The following is a 17,916-nucleotide window of genomic DNA, read 5'->3' on the forward strand; positions in this document are numbered from 1 at the left end:
AGACAGAGTCCCGCGGGGAAGGCAGGGGCTTGGCCCTGAGGCCCCAACACTGGCTCCGGGAAGGGGCGCCCCAGGCCGCCCGCCTGCAGGCAGGGCCACGGGCAAGCACAGTGGGGCTGGGCCAGGGCTGAGTCGCCCGCTGTCCTGCGTCACTTCATGGCTCATGGCGCCCAGGCCTCCGCCTGTGCCATGCCCGCGGTGCCGCCAGTCACAGGCCTCTCCCCGTCCACTCTGCCCCCACCGGCTGGGAAGCAAGTCCTGGCCCTCGGGCGGAGCGCAGCCCTCGCAGGCCCCGCGCCCACGTCTGGCGGTTCGGCCGCACACGGGCAGCTCAGCACTGCAGGCCTCTGGCTGAGACCCGAGCCCAGCCTGGAAGTGCCGCCGCCCTGCACAAAGCCCGAGCAAGGAGATCGTCATCTGTAAAAGCTCAGGGATACGAAAAGCTCGATCGTAGGTATTTTTTAAACCCTGCAGACAATAAGCATTTACAAGGTAACAGAGCCTGACATTTAACAGGCTGAAAAGCTGTTTTGCTTCATTTACCTGATGGAAGCCCAGATAGTCCACGATCGTCGCTGATGCATAAAAAATCATCCCTTCTGCGCTCACGACCAGGGCAAAGCCGTTGAGAGACTGGAAAAGACAAAAACATCGCGTTGGCTCACCCAGAACGGAGCGCGCGGCACTGCTCCCGCTTGGCCTCTCGGCCTCCTGCCTGTTTCCTCTGCAAGCCCGCAAGCGCCAGAAACGCCCACTTTTGTTTATTTACCGTTATCTGGTGACAGATTCCAAGCTGACAGGTGACCTGGGAAGTCGGTCATGGTTTATAACGAGAAAGACGTGGGTTCTCCTTTTTCCAATAAATATAGAATTACGTTTCATACAACGTGAGCCTCACCTTGACGGCACAGCGAGACACCGTCGGTGCGTGAGCTCAACAGGGACCTTTTATTTTCCTCCGTGAGGGTCTGAGCGCACGCACCTTCCTCTAGACACTGTTTCGGAATGTTTTTTGGCTTTTCTAAATGTTTTTAGGCACGAAACATATTGAATTCCATCAAGGGCTTTTTCCATATCTACGGAGATAATCACACAATTTTTTAGTCTAACGGACAGATTTTCTGGTGATGACTTGTTCCTGCACTTGCGGGGTAAACCCTGCGTGATCCCCGTTTTCATACGGCCTTGGAACGGGTCAGAGTCACCGAGGGATTCAGCATGTCTGCAGTGAAGCTGCCTCTGGCTTCTCTGTCGGGGTGCTCGGTACACGCGGCCTTCAAGGAACGGGGGGCCCTGCCCCTCTTCCGCGTCTGGGTCTGCTCATTTCAGGCGAAGAGGACGAGCTCCGTGGAAGTTTGGTTCACGTCACCTTGACGGCCACGTAGTTTGGGCACGTTTTGGGGAGACGGTGGGTGAAAATGGGGTAGATTTTAATGCCCTGTCGATCTTTTAAATTGTTGTTGGTGTATTCAAGTTTTATGTCAACTCTGGCACCTACAACGTTTTCTAGAAATGTATCCCTTTCATCTCGATTTTAAATCTACCAGTGCACGCTGTTCGTGATGTTTTCATGATCACTGAACCTTCTCTACATCCCTAGTTACTGTGGGACTGGGGTGTGGAGAGCAAGGACGCGGCTCTGCTGTCCCGGCTCAGAGTCTTCCTCGACTGGAGGCGCGAACCCCACAGCCCACCCCACGGCGACGCCCAGACGACACAGTGACGGTGCCCAGAGCCACCGGGTCCCCGGGCCGAGCGTCCTCCCCACCACCACGAGGAGGACAGTGGCAGCTGGCACTGAGCGGACCCTCGAGCCGCGGCGCCCAGAGGGGACATCTCACTCACTCCCACGTCACCCTGAGAGGGGGGCACGGTGATGCCCCCCAGCCGGCGTCACCCTGAGAGGTGGGCACGGTGATGCCACCCAGCCGGCGTCACCCTGAGAGGTGGGCACGGTGATGCCCCCCAGCCGGCGTCACCCTGAGAGGTGGGCACGGTGATGCCACCCAGCCGGCGTCACCCTGAGAGGTGGGCACGGTGATGCCACCCAGCCGGCGTCACCCTGAGAGGTGGGCACGGTGATGCCACCCAGCCGGCGTCACCCTGAGAGGTGGGCACGGTGATGCCCCCCAGCCGGCGCAGCAGCCAGCGGCGAGGGCTGAGCCGCCCGGACGTGGCGTCCACATGTGCGTGTCTGTGGAACACAGACGTTCGGCTTCCGAGCAGCTCCACGAAGTCTGCGGCGAGCGGCAGGAGGCCACGACGCTCCCTGAAATCTCAGTCGTGCAGGGGCATTTTTATGCTCCTTTTGTTTTTACATCTTTGCCAATTTGAAAAGAGATAAATTATTTTACTGTTGTAGTTTTCATTTCTTTGATTACTCAGTGCAACTTGTATTTCTTCTTTGGCAAACTGCCCATGTATGTTATATACTGGTTTTTTTACTAGGGTTTGTAAATATCGGTTTCTAAGAACTTCTAAAATACTGGTACTGAAGACGCCCAGGCAGCCGAGGGGAACGCAGTCACCTCAGCTCAAGTCCCCTGCACGGTGCACACCATGGCGGAAACCAGCAAGAACAAGCACGACTGCCCAGCCGAGCCTTCCTCACGATGGGAACACGAGCACGACCAACTTCCCATTACGCGTGAGCACAAAAGTCAACATCAGATCCCAAGAGCTTAAAATGACTGTTACTAAAGAAACAAAGGGTAGAATCCCTCCTCAGGAAACTAGAGAAAGAAGAGCCAATTAAATCTAACGTAAGAAGAAGAAAAATTAAAAATGAACGAAAAATCAATGAAAATCGTTTAGAACAAATAAAAGATCAACAAAGGCAAAATTTGATTCTTAGAAAAGATTAATAAAATCGATAATCTGCTAGCAAGATTCATCAAGAAAAAAACACATTATTGACACCAGGAGTGATACGTCATTACAGATCCCCCGAATATTAAAAGGAGAATAAGGAAATATTGAGAATGATATTTAATAAATTAAAGAATTTAAATAAAATCGGCAATTCCTTAAAATACACAAATTAACAAAAGTGATATAAGAACTAGAAGATCTAAGTATCCTAGTATCTATTAAACAAATTGAATTTCTGTTTTTCTTTTTTGTTTCTAGAAACAGAGTCTCGCCCAGTGTCCCAGGCTGGAGTGCAGCGGAGCAATCACAGCTCACGGCAGCCGCCAACTCCTGGGCTCAGGGGATCCTCCTGCCTCAGCCCCGCAAGCAGGCAGGACTACAGGCGTGAGCCACCACATCCGGCCAATTTTTGTATTTTTGGTAGAGATGGGTCTCGCTATGTTGTTCAGGCTGGTCTCAAACGCCTCCTGCCTCGGCCTCCCAGAGTGCTGAGATTACAGGCGTGAGCCACCGCACGGGGCCCAGAGAGCTACGAGTAGAACTACCATTCAATCCAGCAGTCCCATTACTGGGCATCTACAAAGGAAAAAAAACATTCTATAATAAAGACATCTACACTCGAATGTTTATAGCAGCACAATTCACAATTGCAAAGATGTGGACCCAGCCCAAGTGCCCATCAGTACATGAGAGGATTAATAAAATGAGGAATATGTATACCATGGAGTTCTACTGAGCCACAAAAAACAATGGTGATCTAGCACCTCTTGTGTCATCCTGGATAGAGCAGGATCCCATTCTACTAAGTGAAGTATTATAAGAATGGAAAAACAAGCACCACACGTACTCACCATCGAATTGGTATTAACTGACCAACACTTATGCGCACATATAGCACTAACTAACATTCATCAGGTGTTGGGCAGGTGGGGGGGGCGGGGGGATGGGGATATTCACACCTAATGGGTGCAGTGTGCACTGTCTGGGGGATGGACACACTTGAAGCTCTGACTCTGGTGGGGCAAAGGCAATGTATGTAACCTAAATATTTGTACCCCCGTAATATGCTGAAAATAATAAATAAATAAATAAATAAAAATTCAGTTGCAGAGATCTCAAAACAGCACCAGCTTGGCTGATTTGGGGTGTACAGAATTGATGAGTGTGCCTGTTCTTATTGTTCCTACTTAAATGTGTATTAAATAAAATTTCTACTTGACCTAAAAAAAAAAAAAATAACTCTCCCACAAAGAAAACTCCAGGCCCAGATCAAAAAACATAAAATACCCAGCAATAAATCTAATAACAGGTGTGCAAGACCTGAATATCGAAAACTGCGAAACTTGCTGAGACAAAACTTAAACTAAGAGATATACGATGTTGCTGGATTGAAACACTCAGTATAAAGTGTCCAGTCACCCTAAATTAATCCATAGCTACAATGCAATCCCAATCATAATCATAGTGGGATTTTTTTTTGTAGAAATTGACAATCTGATTCTAAAATTTATATCGAAATGCAGAAGACAAAGTCTTGCTAAAGAACAAAATTATAGAACTCCTGCCAGCCGACGTCATGATTCACTGTCAGGTGTGGTAACCAGGCAAGGTGGTGTCGGATGGACAAACCCACCTCCCATCGAGGCACCAGGTGGGCTCAGTGAGGAAAGAAAGTCTTAAGCAACATCCCTGCTTATCCGTCTGGAAACCATGAGCCCTGACTCCTATCTCATTCTACACACAGAAATTAATTCTAGACATATAATAGACCCAAACATAAAGCCCAGAACCACAATACTTCTATTGACAGAAGAGAACCCAGGAAAATATCTTCATGAGTTTGGGGTTAGTAGATTTGGGTGATAGAAAAACACTAACCCTTAAAGAAAAAACTTGATAAATTGAGCTTCATTTAAAAATACCAGTAGAGGCCGGGCGCGGTGGCTCACGCCTGTAATCCTAGCACTCTGGGAGGCCGAGGTGGGCGGATCGTTTAAGCTCAGGAGTTCGAGACCAGCCTCAGCAAGAGCAAGACCCCATCTCTACTAAAAATAGAAAGAAATTATATGGACAACTAAAAATATATATAGAAAAAATTAGCCGGGCATGGTGGTGCATGCCTGTAGTCCCAACTACTCGGGAGGCTGAGACAGGAGGATCCCTTGAGCTCAGGAGTTTGAGGTTGCTGTGAGCTTGGCTAACGCCACGGCACTCACTCTAGCCTGGGCAACAAAGTGAGACTCTGTCTCAAAAAAATAAAAAATAAATAAAAATAAAAATACCAGTAGAGGCCAGACACGGTGACTCAAACCTGTAATCCTAGCACTCTTAGAGGCCGAGGCGGGAGGATTGCTTGAGGTCAGGAGTTTGAGATCAGCCTGAGTAAGAGCAAGACCCCGTCTCTACCAAAAATAGAAAAAAATTAGCCGGGCATGGTGGTGTATGCACCTGTAGTCCCGGCTACTGGGGAGACTGAGGCAGGAGGATGGCTTGAGCCCAGGAGTTTGAGGTTGCTGTGAGCTATGATGACACCACTGCACTCTTCCCTGGGGCAACAAGGGAGTCTCTGGCACCAAAAAAAAAAAAAAAACAAAAACTAAAACCACATTAAGGTACCATTTCACACATGCTAGGGTGGTCACAGTCAAAACGCGGACAACACAAAAGACTGGTGAGGACGAGAGCACAGCGGGCAGGAATGGAAACTGCTACAATCACTTTGGAAACCTGTCCTGCAATTCCCCAGAACTCCACGCTCAGTGCTGGCCCGAGCGACGTGGGTGTGCCCAGGAAAGACTGAACAAGGGTGTTCCGGGGCCCCAGTGATACCCAGAAACTGGAACAACCGCGCGTCCATCAGGTGAGAGCAAATGAGCGGCCTGCGGAGCAGCCACACGGTGAAACACTATCACACAGTTTTAAAGACCTAACTAATGTCATGCAAAACATGGATGAATCTCAAAAACAGTGTGTTAAATAAAGGAAACCACACATCAGCGTACATGCCTTAAGAGTCTATTTATAGGAAATCTAAGAACAGACCAAACTCACCTACAGCAATAAAGAAGTGATTGAATAAAACTGGGAGACAGACTTCTATACAAGCAAAGCTGAAAACCTGAATAAAGTATATATATTTTCCCAGGAAAATGTATCAAAGTTGACCCCATTACAGACAGGAAGATCAGTTTCTGTAGAAGAAATAGAGAAAGTTATCAAGGAACTACCCCACGAAAATGCGCCAGGCCCAGATGGTCTCAACACGGAATTCTACCAGATCCGCACGAAGTCCGACAACGTCTCGCTTCGTGAATCGCTGCAGAGCATGGAGAGCCAAGGAGGGTTTCTGAGTCTTTGAAGAAGCACAACACTGACACCTGACTCTGACACAGAGCACAACACAAAGGGAAATTACAGACCAACACCACCTTTGAATATTGTTGCAAATATGCTAAATAAAATATTAACCAATAGATTCTAATTTCACATTAAGAAAATAATACACCAACGACCAAGCGGATTTAATCCAGGAATTCAGGGTTGGCTCAACATTAGGAAATCCACTAATATAATATACCATATTTATTAGTATAAACCCAAGGAGAAAAATCTTAGGTTATCTCCACAAATAGTGAAAAATCTCAGGGTCATCGTCACAGATAGTGACGTCAACAAAATTCAACACTTATTCCTGATACCCATGCTCAAGAAAAGAGGAATTGTTGGACACTTTCTTAACATGATGACGTGTGTGTGTGTGTGTGTGTGTGCATCTTACACGTAAGGAAGCAACTCAGCGGGGAAACGTTCAAGGTTTTCTAGCAAGATCAAGAAACATGGCCGGGCGCGGTGGCTCACGCCTGTAATCCTAGCTCTCTGGGAGGCCGAGGTGGGCGGATCGTTTGAGCTCAGGAGTTCGAGACCAGCCTGAGCAAGAGCGAGACCCCATCTCTACTAAAAATAGAAAGAATTATATGGACAGCTAAAAATATATATAGAAAAAATTAGCCGGGCATGGTGGTGCATGCCTGTAGTCCCAGCTACTCGGGAGGCTGAGACAGGAGGATCGCTTGAGCCCAGGAGTTTGAGGTTGCTGTGAGCTAGGCTGACGCCACGGCACTCACTCTAGCCCGGGCAACAGAGTGAGACTCTGTCTCAAAAAAAAAAAAAAAAAAAAAAAAAAAAAAGATCAAGAAACAGGCACGATGCCCACGGTTGTCATGCCAGGGAACGGGCCCCACGTGTGGCCTGCCACGTGGTTCTGTAGCTGAGGTTTTACTAGAACATGGCCACACCTGCTCACTCACTCACTTATGGCTACGGCCACTTTTGTGCGGCAACAGCCAAGTTGAGCAGTTGGGACAGAGAGAGCACGGCCCACAAAGCCTGAAATATTTACCGCCTGGCCCTTTAAAGGAAAAGTTTGCTGTCCCCTGTCCCGTAGTATTTCACATGGCGTTGGAAGTATAACTGATGCAATTAGACCCGAAAAAGCAACAGGAGGCATCACAATTGGGGGAAAGTAAAACTATTTTCAGATGGTACCACAATGTATCTGGAAAATCCCAGAGAATCAATGAGATCAAGAGAATTCAGTAAGAAATTAACATATAGATATAAACAACTTTTTTTTTTCTTTTGTGAGGCAGGGTCTCACCCTGTCACCCAGGCTGGAGTACAGTGGCATCATCACAGCTCACTGCAGCCTCCAACTCCTGGGCTCAGGAGATCCTCCTGCCTCAGCCTCCTGAGTAGCTGGGACTACAGGTGCCACAACGTCTAGCTAATTTTTAAAAGAATTTTTTGCAGAGACAGGGTCTCGCTCTGTTGCCCAGGCTGGTCTTGAACTCCTGGCCCCAAGTCACCCTCCCACCTCAGCCTCCCAAAGTGCTGGAATTACAGGTGTGAACCACCATACCCGGCCATAAATAATCTTTATGTACTAGAAAATGACCAAATTAGAGCACGTAATGGCAGATAAAGCCCTATTTACAAAAACTAAAGTATTCATAAATAAACTTAACTTGAGAAGTGTGCAAAACCTACATGAAAAAAATCTTTAAAACATCTAAGGAGACACAAAGCCATACTTTAACACATGGAAAGACATGCCTTGATCTCGACACGACGATGCCCGTTCTTGCCCAGTGAATTTGTCAGCAAATCGCTGCACTAATAAACACGCAGCGTCCACACTTTCTAGGGAGCTGGCGAGTTTATGTTAAATATGGAAAATAAACATGCAATGGTAGCCACAAAAACACCAAAAAAAAAAAAAAAAAACGAACAGCCGGGAGAGGGACTGTCTTGTTCAACGGGAAACAAGGCTGCCACGCACGCTGCCGGCCGTGTCTGCTCTGGAGAAGGGTCTGTGTGGCCCTTGCCGTGTTTCCGTGGCCGCTGTCCTGCCCACCGCGCTGTGTGGCTTCCTCAGTACCGTGAGCGCTGGCCCTTGGTCAGGCGTGTGGTCTCAAACACTCGTGCCCAGAGGCTATCTCCCCCCTGCCGGGAGCAGCTTTCCAGTGTGGTGCGTCCTGTGCCCGTTTTGCTTTCGCTGTTCCTTCCGTCTCAAGGCAAGTGACATTTCGCTGTGCACCCGGCGTTTCGCCTGCCCACGCCTCGGTGGAGGACGCTCCGGCCGCTCCCTCCTGCGTCGGGTAAGTGGAGCCGCCAGGTCGAGGCAGGACGAGGAAGACGTGGGTTTTCAAGGAAGAAAGCACCTGAGGTGAGGATGGAGATTCACCCCAACACGCAGTGCTGGTCCCTGTGAGCCTCGCCTGGGATGAAAGAAGACCTGAAGCCCTGGACGAAGTCGGGGAGCGGCAGTCCCCACGGGGGGAAGTCGGGGAGCGGCAGTCCCCACGGGGGGAAGTCGGGGAGCGGCAGTCCCCACGGGGGGAAGTCGGGGAGCGGCAGTCCCCACGGGGGGAAGTCGGGGAGCGGCAGTCCCCACGGGGGGAGTCGCTGCCGTGACAGGTGTCCCCGTCTCTCCGCTGCGATCGCGCACAGGCTTCACGCACTTGACCCCAGAAACCGGGTTCGCGCGCTGCCTGGATTCGGTGCCAGTGAGGACGCCAGAGTCCGGACACCTGCTCGCACCCCTCCCCGCCCCCGCCCCCGCCCCCACCCAGCAGGGTGTGGGCACAGCGGGGCGGGCGGTGCCGACAGAGGGAGAACGGGCTGATACCAACCCCCACGCGGCGACAAGGCGCAGTCGGAGCAACGGGACGTCCGGCCCAGCACCCACAGGCTCCATGGAGGAGGCACCGTCTCCACGGCGACTCCCACCTCCGCCAGGAGCCCGCAGCTGTGTCCGCCGTGCCCATGGGCTGGCCGGGCCGGCAGTCGTCTCTGGGGCCACGGCTCCCCCACCCTGGGGCTTAGGCAGAGGTGGGGTGGGATGATGCCGGGGGTACGAAGGGGCTGCTAGAAACCAAGGCATCAGTTCCGCTAACAGACGCTCTGTGAGGCCAACTCACGCCAGGAGCACTTGAGCTGCCGAGCGGGACTGAGCAGCCAGGTGACCCTGGAGGGGAGGGAAGCCCGGGTCCGGTGTCTGCTGCGTGCCGGGCAGGGACGGTGCAGCCTGGCTCTCGCCTGGCCGGCCCAGGTGTGCGGCTGGCCGTGCCGGCCGAGGGGCATCCCCAGCGCCCCGGCGCCGCCGTGAGTGGGTCGTGCCTGCCGGCTCCCGCCACAGCCCTTCCCGATCCAGCAGCTGCCACATGCTGAGCACGTCCTGCTAATAATAGTTCAAAGACCAAAGAAATGTTCAAGGCTTGAGTGTATAAAATGTCTTCTTAAAAAAGATTTTATGAGATTAGTCACAACCAAAAACAACCTTAATTTTAACTCACAAGGCAAAAAAAAAAAATGTTTTCAGAAGACCATAAAATGCTGTTTGCAGAGTCATATGGCTTCAATATCAGCCCCGCTCTTGGGTCCAGGGCCGCCGTGCCAAACGCTCTCGCACATGTGGGCCCGGCTCAAAGATGCATCTTGAACGTCTGTTTGTTTTCTCTCCCTCTCTCCTTTTAATCCTACAAAAATTTTTTGTTGTTTAAAAACATGGTACATGGAAAATGAGATCACTTTTTCGAGTGGAAAAAAGGATTTGGCGCTAGGGTTAAGGCCGTAGTTTTTCGAGGGGAAGGAATCGCACGTATATTCTATTCCTGAACGCCATGAAGTCGCACCTGCACCCCAGCAGGAGCCTGGGGGGACCAGCCCGCTGCCCGCCAGGCCTGCCCCCCGCCCCGCGGCCTCGGCAGGGGACCGGGAACGCTGGCAAAGCTGGGACTTCCTCTGGCAAGCCCTTTCCATGCCCTGATTTCTTCCAGTCCCCTGGCAGAAAACATACCCAGCAAGTACTTCAAAGATTATTTTCGTCAAGGTCATGGCAAAGGGAAAAAAATAAAAAGGGAAAAAGGAACAAGTCTAAACAGTACCTCTCGTCGCTCCTCCTTGGAATAAGGGGAAGTTGGGAGCGTTTCGCTCCCCTGAGAGCCGTTGCCACGGTTACGGAGCAACATCACACAGCCCAGTCACGCGAGCAGGCACCGGGCAGGCGGCAGGGCAGCGCCAGCCCTCTGGAGCCAGATCACTCGCCGGCTGCCCCGTGGGCTTGCGTGCGAGGCCGGGCCTGCGGGGGCTGTTTACGGCTGCCACAAACAGTAAGCTCAGCCTGACTCTCTTCCATGGAGCAGCCCCGGCACGTGACGCTGCTCCCGAGGGCCTTGCCGGGTTTCTGGACGTGAGGCAGGTGCGGCCAGGACAGCAGCCGGGGGCGGCCCCTCCTCCGCAGCCCAGCCCTGCCCTGCCCAGCTGGCCCAGCGCCCTGCTCTCCCCCAGCTGATGGGGAACGGCCTGTCACTACAGCCCCTTCACGCCAGCAACCTGCGCACAGAGGCTGGGACGGCGAGTCTGTCCCGGGGTCCCCCGCCCAGCTTCCCGTGGCCGGCAGGACTGAGCCGGGACTGGACACAGAACCCAAGTCCAGGCTCCGCCGCCAAGTGTCCACCATCCTTCCCCGTAGAGGCTGCTCCTGCAAACCGCGGGTGGCCTTGGCAAGTTAATTAGCCCCTCTGGGCCTCAGTTTCCTCATGAAAACTGGCATGGCAGCAGGGCCGGCGGGGATGAGACTCGGGAAGCGGGGCGCGGCACCCTGCGGAGAGAGCGCAGGCGGCAGCTGCTGCTGGAACTCGGGCTCCCCTGCTGCACCCCTGGCTTCACGTCCCGAGTGTCATGACTTTCCAGACAGCAAAGCTGGCTGTTTAACACCGGGATCCACTTTCCGAGTGCAAACCCCTCTCAGGGCGGGACGAGCTGTAAACTGAGGCCACTGGCGCCTGGGACGGCACAGGGAGCAATGACGCCCCCAGCAGAACCAGGCCCCCCCGCCAGGGCTCCCGGAGGCTGGGGATGCACCCTGCGGATCCCCAAATCTGGGACCCCGTTCTCTGGTGTGTCCTGGGCCTCGCAGGCCTTGGGTCAGAACCTGCCTCGCTGGGTTTCCCAGCCTTCCCTGCACCCAGGAGAGCCCAAGGGAGGCTCCGTGTCGCCCCCCTGCTTCAGAGCTGGAGAAAACGGGGTGGTCTCGGAGCAGGGTGGCCAGGCACAAGGCCCTCCTGACACAAAAGCACCACGTCCCTCGGGTGGGGCCGTCACGGACGCCCCCGGGCAGGGGCACACACGGTGCTCTGCTTTCCGACCAACGATGGCTCTCGGCCCTCCCAGAACCGACCCGGCCCAGCGCCGGCCTCAAGTTCCTCCCAAGCACCAGCTGTCCCGGAGTTCACCGATCGGCGAGTGACGATGCAGGGTCGCATTTTCCTGACGTTTGGCAGGTGGAGAAAACACAATGAGCGAGGGAGTGGGATTCGCACTCACAACACGCACTGCGGGGACGCTCCTTCCACTGCGTCCTCCTTCAGGGGGCAGTTCCAGCCCCCGACGGACGTCACCACGGGCGGCGGAGGCCCAAGGGTGCAGGTCGGGGGAGGAGGGTGCAGGATGGGGGAGGAGGGTGCAGGATGGGGGGAGGAGGATGCAGGATGGGGGGAGGAGGGTGCAGGTCGGGGGGAGGAGGGTGCAGGTCGGGGGAGGAGGGTGCAGGTCGGGGGGAGGAGGGTGCAGGTCGGGGGAGGAGGGTGCAGGATGGGGGGAGGAGGGTGCAGGTCGGGGGGAGGAGGGTGCAGGATGGGGGAGGAGGGTGCAGGATGGGGGAGGAGGGTGCAGGTCGGGGGAGGAGGGTGCAGGATGGGGGGAGGAGGGTGCAGGATGGGGGGAGGAGGGTGCAGGTCGGGGGGAGGAGGGTGCAGGTCGGGGGAGGAGGGTGCAGGTCGGGGGGAGGAGGGTGCAGGATGGGGGGAGGAGGGTGCAGGATGGGGGGAGGAGGGTGCAGGATGGGGGGAGGAGGGTGCAGGATGGGGGAGGAGGGTGCAGGATGGGGGAGGAGGGTGCAGGTCGGGGGAGGAGGGTGCAGGATGGGGGAGGAGGGTGCAGGATGGGGGAGGAGGGTGCAGGTCCGGGGAGGAGGGTGCAGGATGGGGGGAGGAGGGTGCAGGATGGGGGGAGGAGGGTGCAGGATGGGGGGAGGAGGGTGCAGGTCGGGGGAGGAGGGTGCAGGATGGGGGAGGAGGGTGCAGGATGGGGGAGGAGGGTGCAGGTCGGGGGAGGAGGGTGCAGGTCGGGGGAGGAGGGTGCAGGATGGGGGGAGGAGGGTGCAGGATGGGGGGAGGAGGGTGCAGGTCGGGGGAGGAGGGTGCAGGATGGGGGAGGAGGGTGCAGGTTGGGGGAGGAGGGTGCAGGATGGGGGAGGAGGGTGCAGGTCGGGGGAGGAGGGTGCAGGATGGGGGAGGAGGGTGCAGGATGGGGGAGGAGGGTGCAGGTCGGGGGAGGAGGGTGCAGGATGGGGGAGGAGGGTGCAGGATGGGGGAGGAGGGTGCAGGATGGGGGGAGGAGGGTGCAGGTCGGGGGAGGAGGGTGCAGGATGGGGGAGGAGGGTGCAGGTCGGGGGAGGAGGGTGCAGGATGGGGGAGGAGGGTGCAGGTCGGGGGAGGAGGGTGCAGGATGGGGGAGGAGGGTGCAGGATGGGGGAGGAGGGTGCAGGTCCGGGGAGGAGGGTGCAGGATTGGGGAGGAGGGTGCAGGATGGGGGGAGGAGGGTGCAGGATGGGGGGAGGAGGGTGCAGGTCGGGGGAGGAGGGTGCAGGTCGGGGAGGAGGGTGCAGGATGGGGGAGGAGGGTGCAGGATGGGGGGAGGAGGGTGCAGGTCGGGGGAGGAGGGTGCAGGTCGGGGGAGGAGGGTGCAGGATGGGGGAGGAGGGTGCAGGATTGGGGAAGAGGGTGCAGGATGGGGGAGGGGGAGGCAGGTCGGCGGAGGAGGGTGACTCTTGGGGGAGGAGGGTGCACGTAGGGGAAGAGGGCGACTGCTGGAGGCCTCTCCTATAATCCTAGCACTCTGGGAGGCCGAGGCAGGAGGATCACTTGAGCCCAGGAGTTTGAGACCAGCCTGAGCAAGAGCGAGACCCCATCTCTACTAAAAATAGAAAGAAATTATATGAACAGCTAAAAATATATATAGAAAAATTAGCTGGGCATGGTGGTGCATGCCTGTAGTCCCAGCTACCCGGGAGGCTGAGGCAGGAGGATTGTCTCCCAGGAGTTGGAGGTTGCCGTGAGCGACGATGACGCTGTGGCACTCTACTCTGGGGCACAGAGCGAGCCCTGTCTCAAAACAAAACAAAGAGGAATGGGACCCACTGGACTTGTCAGCGCAAGGGCAACAGGGTATATGGAGAGTGGAAAACGTTCCACCTCAGTCTGTGTTCAGCCACATTATCACCTGAGCACGGCAGCATCCTCCGGCTCGCTGGGAGACCCAGGAAGCTTTCGCACCGGGAGCCCCAGCGGAGACGCTTCGGAGGACGCAGCCCAGGAGGGAAACCAGTCCGGGTCGGGTCGGGGAGACGTGCCCAGGACCAAACCCCGTGAGGGCCGCTCACAGACGCCAGCAACGAAGACGAGAGTCCGTGGACTGGACGTTTAGACAGATCCTGGTGACGCGGTGAGCGCAGCGTGAGCGCGTGTCTGGCGGGGCCGTCCGCGCGGCTGAGTCTGAGGTCTGCCCCGCCGGGCGTCCACGGGAACAGAAGCGGAACGTGTTCCCCCGCTTGACACGGCCCCGAGCATCACACAGAGAGCGACGGGGAAGGAAGTGCAGTAAATGGGGAACACAAGACGGGGTCACGGGAGCCTCGTACTCGCAGCCCCTCGGTGACAGCAGTCACACAAACAGGTCAGTCTCCAGGGGAAGGGTGCCGCCCGCACCGGGCAAACGCGCCCCTCAGCGGGCCCCTGACGCGCTGTCTGCCAGAGGAGCACTCACGAGGAGGAGGAAGGCTGACGGTGGAAGGGTGGGGAAGGTGCGCAAGCCCAAGGAACCAAAATAAATCTGCGGCAGTCATTTTAACGTCTGACAAAATGAATTTAATGGGACGAGAAGAGTTAAGGTTAAATGTGCGAGATCTAAAGAGTCACATGGTGCCCCAAAACCGCTGCCCCAAACTAGCCGTTGTCACAAAAGTTAGCAGGCTCCTGGCCGCCCTTCTGGCCACGTCCTTGCTGCTCCGTGGGCCGGGTCCGACCTCCACGTTGCCAAGTCACGTGCTCACGTGACCGGCTGCTTCTGGGATTCCCCAGGCTCAGACTGTGTCCGCGGGACTCGCCACGGCCGTGGCGCCTGTGTCTGTCTGGCCCTCAGCCACACACACGCCTGCTGCCCAGGCCACTGTGCCACAGCCGTGCCAAGGTCCACGCGCAGGGCTGGCGTCCCCCAAGCATCTGCGTGGACCTCGTTGGCGGTGATCTCACTTGCCCTGTCGCTGCTTTAGCCCCCAGACCCCCAGCTGGACAAACCGTCTCTTCGTGGGCTCCTGCCCATCCGTGCTCTCCCGAGGCCTCTGTCTGCGGACACCCGCGGGCTGGCGTGTGCTCCGGGGTGGAGGAAGGGAAGCCCAGGACGAGCACAGCTGGGACGCGCCTCCCCGCCTGCGACAGGGTCGTCTGATTCTCGACCCTCTGAAACCTGCTCTTTCTCCCTGGGGCCCTCCTTGTCCCCGAGGCTGTGGAACTGAACAGAGACCCCGCGGGAACGTCCCACCCAGAAGCTCACGCCCTGGGTTCCAGGAACCTCCTCGTCGCGGCCTTGACGATTTCCTCTCCGCCATTTCCCCCACTTCCCGTGTTAGTCCCGCCTCTCCGTCCCTGACTCGTGGACAGACCTCCTCAGCCTGGAAGTCAGGACCTCCTGCTGGATCTCCGGGGCTTGCTCTCACGCGTCTAACTTCTGAGCTCTTTTTCTCCCGAAATTTGTGTTTATAGCGACGGATTCTCATTGTGTGCAGGCCGCACTCCCGCTCGTCTCCGAGGACCCAACAACAGCTGGTTTTCCCTCCTCCTCCTTCGCTCTGCACACCTTCCATCCTCCAAGCTGCCTTTTCTCCCGACTGTGTCCCGCCCGTCCGCCTCCTTCCTGGCGAGCCCGGGGGTGCCTGGAGCACGCCTGACCTCGTGCGCCAGAGCGTGTGCTGGGGGCCAAGGCTCTGCCCGGCCCGCTGTCCTCCCTGTGGCCGCGGCCGCCCCAGAGACACGTCTTTGCAGAATGGCAGGGCCTGCCCCGCCCAGGACTTCCTGATGATTTTTACCAGTCTCCGAGCCAAGCTCCAACCATGCCCACGTGCCGAGATGGTTTCCAAGTCCCTCAGTCCGTGGCGCCCTCGTGCTGACGGCCATTTGATGTTAATCTCTTCAACTCACTTGGGCAGCAGGGGCTGAGTCCAGGGCTGGCACTGGTGGCCGCTGCCCAGCTATTTCTCCTCTTCGGTTTTCAAGGACTTGCGTGAAATTGTGATGCTATCAACAACGCAGACTCACAGTTTCTTCCCTTGGAAGTCTGCCTTCCGCCAGACCTTCTGGAGACTTGGAGACTCCACCCGAGGCCCAAGCCCGACCCACAGCTGGTCCCCAGGTGTCCCCAACACCTGGGCTCCCCTCCGCAGGGGCCCTGTCGGCATCTTCACCAGGTCACTGGTGGCCCAGAGGCCTGCCCCAGAGGCCTCCCCGAGCAGCGGGAACGGCGACTGTCCCCCACGGCCCCCATGGCCCCCGTGGCCCCCCTCCCCGCCCAGGGCGGGGTCCTGGGTTCCAGCTGGAGCCCACCCTGCTGCCCGGGGAGCTCCAGCAACTCCGAGCCTCACAGGCCACGACACCCCCCACCTTCCCCAGAATCCCGGTCAGCCCAGCCCTGGGACGGGACAAACTGGGGCCAGTCTCTCTCCAGCCACTGGTCTTTGAGCCCAGAAAGCTCCACTGCACCATCCTATCTGGTTTAGGAAGTGACTGGCTCATCTCCCCGGCGGTACCAGACCCACTGGGTCCACCTCAGAACACGGTGGAAAGCCTGGACCCGCACACGCCCTGCACAGGCCTGGGAGTCACAGCACTTACGGCGTAGCTGGCCCGTCCCCGAGGCTGAAATCCCCCCAGAGACGCTCATGCTGCCTTTTCTAAGCCCTTAGCTTGGGAGAAAAAAGGCTTAATTGTTTTCAGGTTCCCTGTTATTGACAAGAAAAACCAGAGAATGCAGAGAGAACGATTTTCAGACTGGCACGCAGGGCACCGGGTCGGCGGCTGCTCCCTCCGTCCCAACAGCGGGAGCCCAGAGTGCGGCTGACCCCATCCCCCGACTCCGTCCACGAGCACGTTTGGAGCCTGGTGGCTTCCTGCTAACTACAAAACACCACAGTCTGAGGGCCTCGGCGGGGCCCTGGGCAAGCATGACGCTGCGCGTGACTGAGCCTGAACACACGTGACGCTGCGTGTGCTCAGGGTGTGGGGGCGGGCACTCACCTCCAGCAGCAGCCGTCCCTCCAGCACGGCGGATCCTCCGCGAGGACGACCCCCCAGGGAGGGGGCACCGGCCGCCGGGCACTTGTCCTGCAGGACTGTTGACGAGAGAGACGCGTTAGTCCCTTCCCCAGACCCCTTAGTCCCTTCCCCAGACCCCGGGCCTGGCCACGCTTTCCTTAAGTTCTGTTTTCTCGGGTTTCCCAGCTGGAGTCCGAGACATCGCAGACGTTTACTCTCATTTTTCATCCCTTTTCTAGGCCACTCTGTTCACTCAGCACCCACGTTCAGAAAGCAAAGCTCTGAGCAGCCACAGACAGACCCAGGAGGTGCAGCGGCCGGCCGACCTTCCAGCCTCTGACGCCCAGAGGGGGACGAGATCACACCCGCGGGGCTGTGTTAGTGCTCAGAGAGAGGTGACAGGCAGACCTCGGGGCCTCCCCACCCCCCAGGTCCTGCCAGGAAGCCACCGCTGCCCAGCGGCAGGGGTGTGGGCTGCCTCCAGCGGCCCCAGGGTAGAGGTGGGCTCAGTGGCCACTGGGACAGGGACCAAACTGGGGGGCAGGGAATCACAGGCAGCCTCTGATCACCTGTCCCCAGACCCAGACCACCTCGACCCAGGAGGGGGAGGTTTGGGAACAGAGATCTGCTCAGGTCTGCGGGGGCCCCATGTGGGCCCTGGGGCCTCACCCCTCCCTCCAGCCCTAAATCTGACATCTGACACCCCCCACCCCCTGCCTCGCCCCTCCCTCCAACCCTAACCCCAACACACACACACACCCCCCACCTCACCCTCCCTCCGACCCTAACCCAGACACCCCGCCCCCCCCCCCCGCCTCGCCCCTACCCCCAACCCTACCCCTGACACACCCCCGCCGCTCCCTTCAACCCTAACCCCAACACACACACACACACACACACCCCACCTTGCCCTCCCTCCGACCCTAACCCGGACACCCTGCCCGCCCCTCCCCCCAACCCTACCCCTGACACACCCCCCCCCTTCAACCCTAACCCCAACACACACACACACACACACACACACCCTCCCCCCACTCGCCCCTCCCTCCCCCCCAACCCGGACACCCCCTCCCTCGCCTCGCCCCTCCCCCAACCCCGACCCCCGCCCCCGCCCCGCCCC

At 57.0% G+C, this 17,916-nt stretch overlaps 1 protein-coding gene across 2 annotated transcripts in view; it reads right to left on the reverse strand.

The window, feature by feature from the left end:
• The window catches only part of AHRR (aryl hydrocarbon receptor repressor), a 55,058-nt gene that overhangs the window by 12,966 nt on the left and 24,176 nt on the right, over positions 1-17,916 (reverse strand). For both annotated transcript variants that reach the window (XM_069492748.1, XM_069492747.1), the window contains 2 exons: positions 16,779-16,873; positions 544-633 (listed from right to left, as the gene is read on the reverse strand). In XM_069492748.1, coding sequence (XP_069348849.1) covers positions 544-633; positions 16,779-16,873 — 185 coding nt within the window. The remainder of the gene's footprint in view (positions 1-543; positions 634-16,778; positions 16,874-17,916) is intronic.

The sequence above is a fragment of the Eulemur rufifrons genome, chromosome 17 (genome assembly GCF_041146395.1).
Source record: "Eulemur rufifrons isolate Redbay chromosome 17, OSU_ERuf_1, whole genome shotgun sequence".
Classification (NCBI taxonomy): domain Eukaryota; kingdom Metazoa; phylum Chordata; class Mammalia; order Primates; family Lemuridae; genus Eulemur; species Eulemur rufifrons.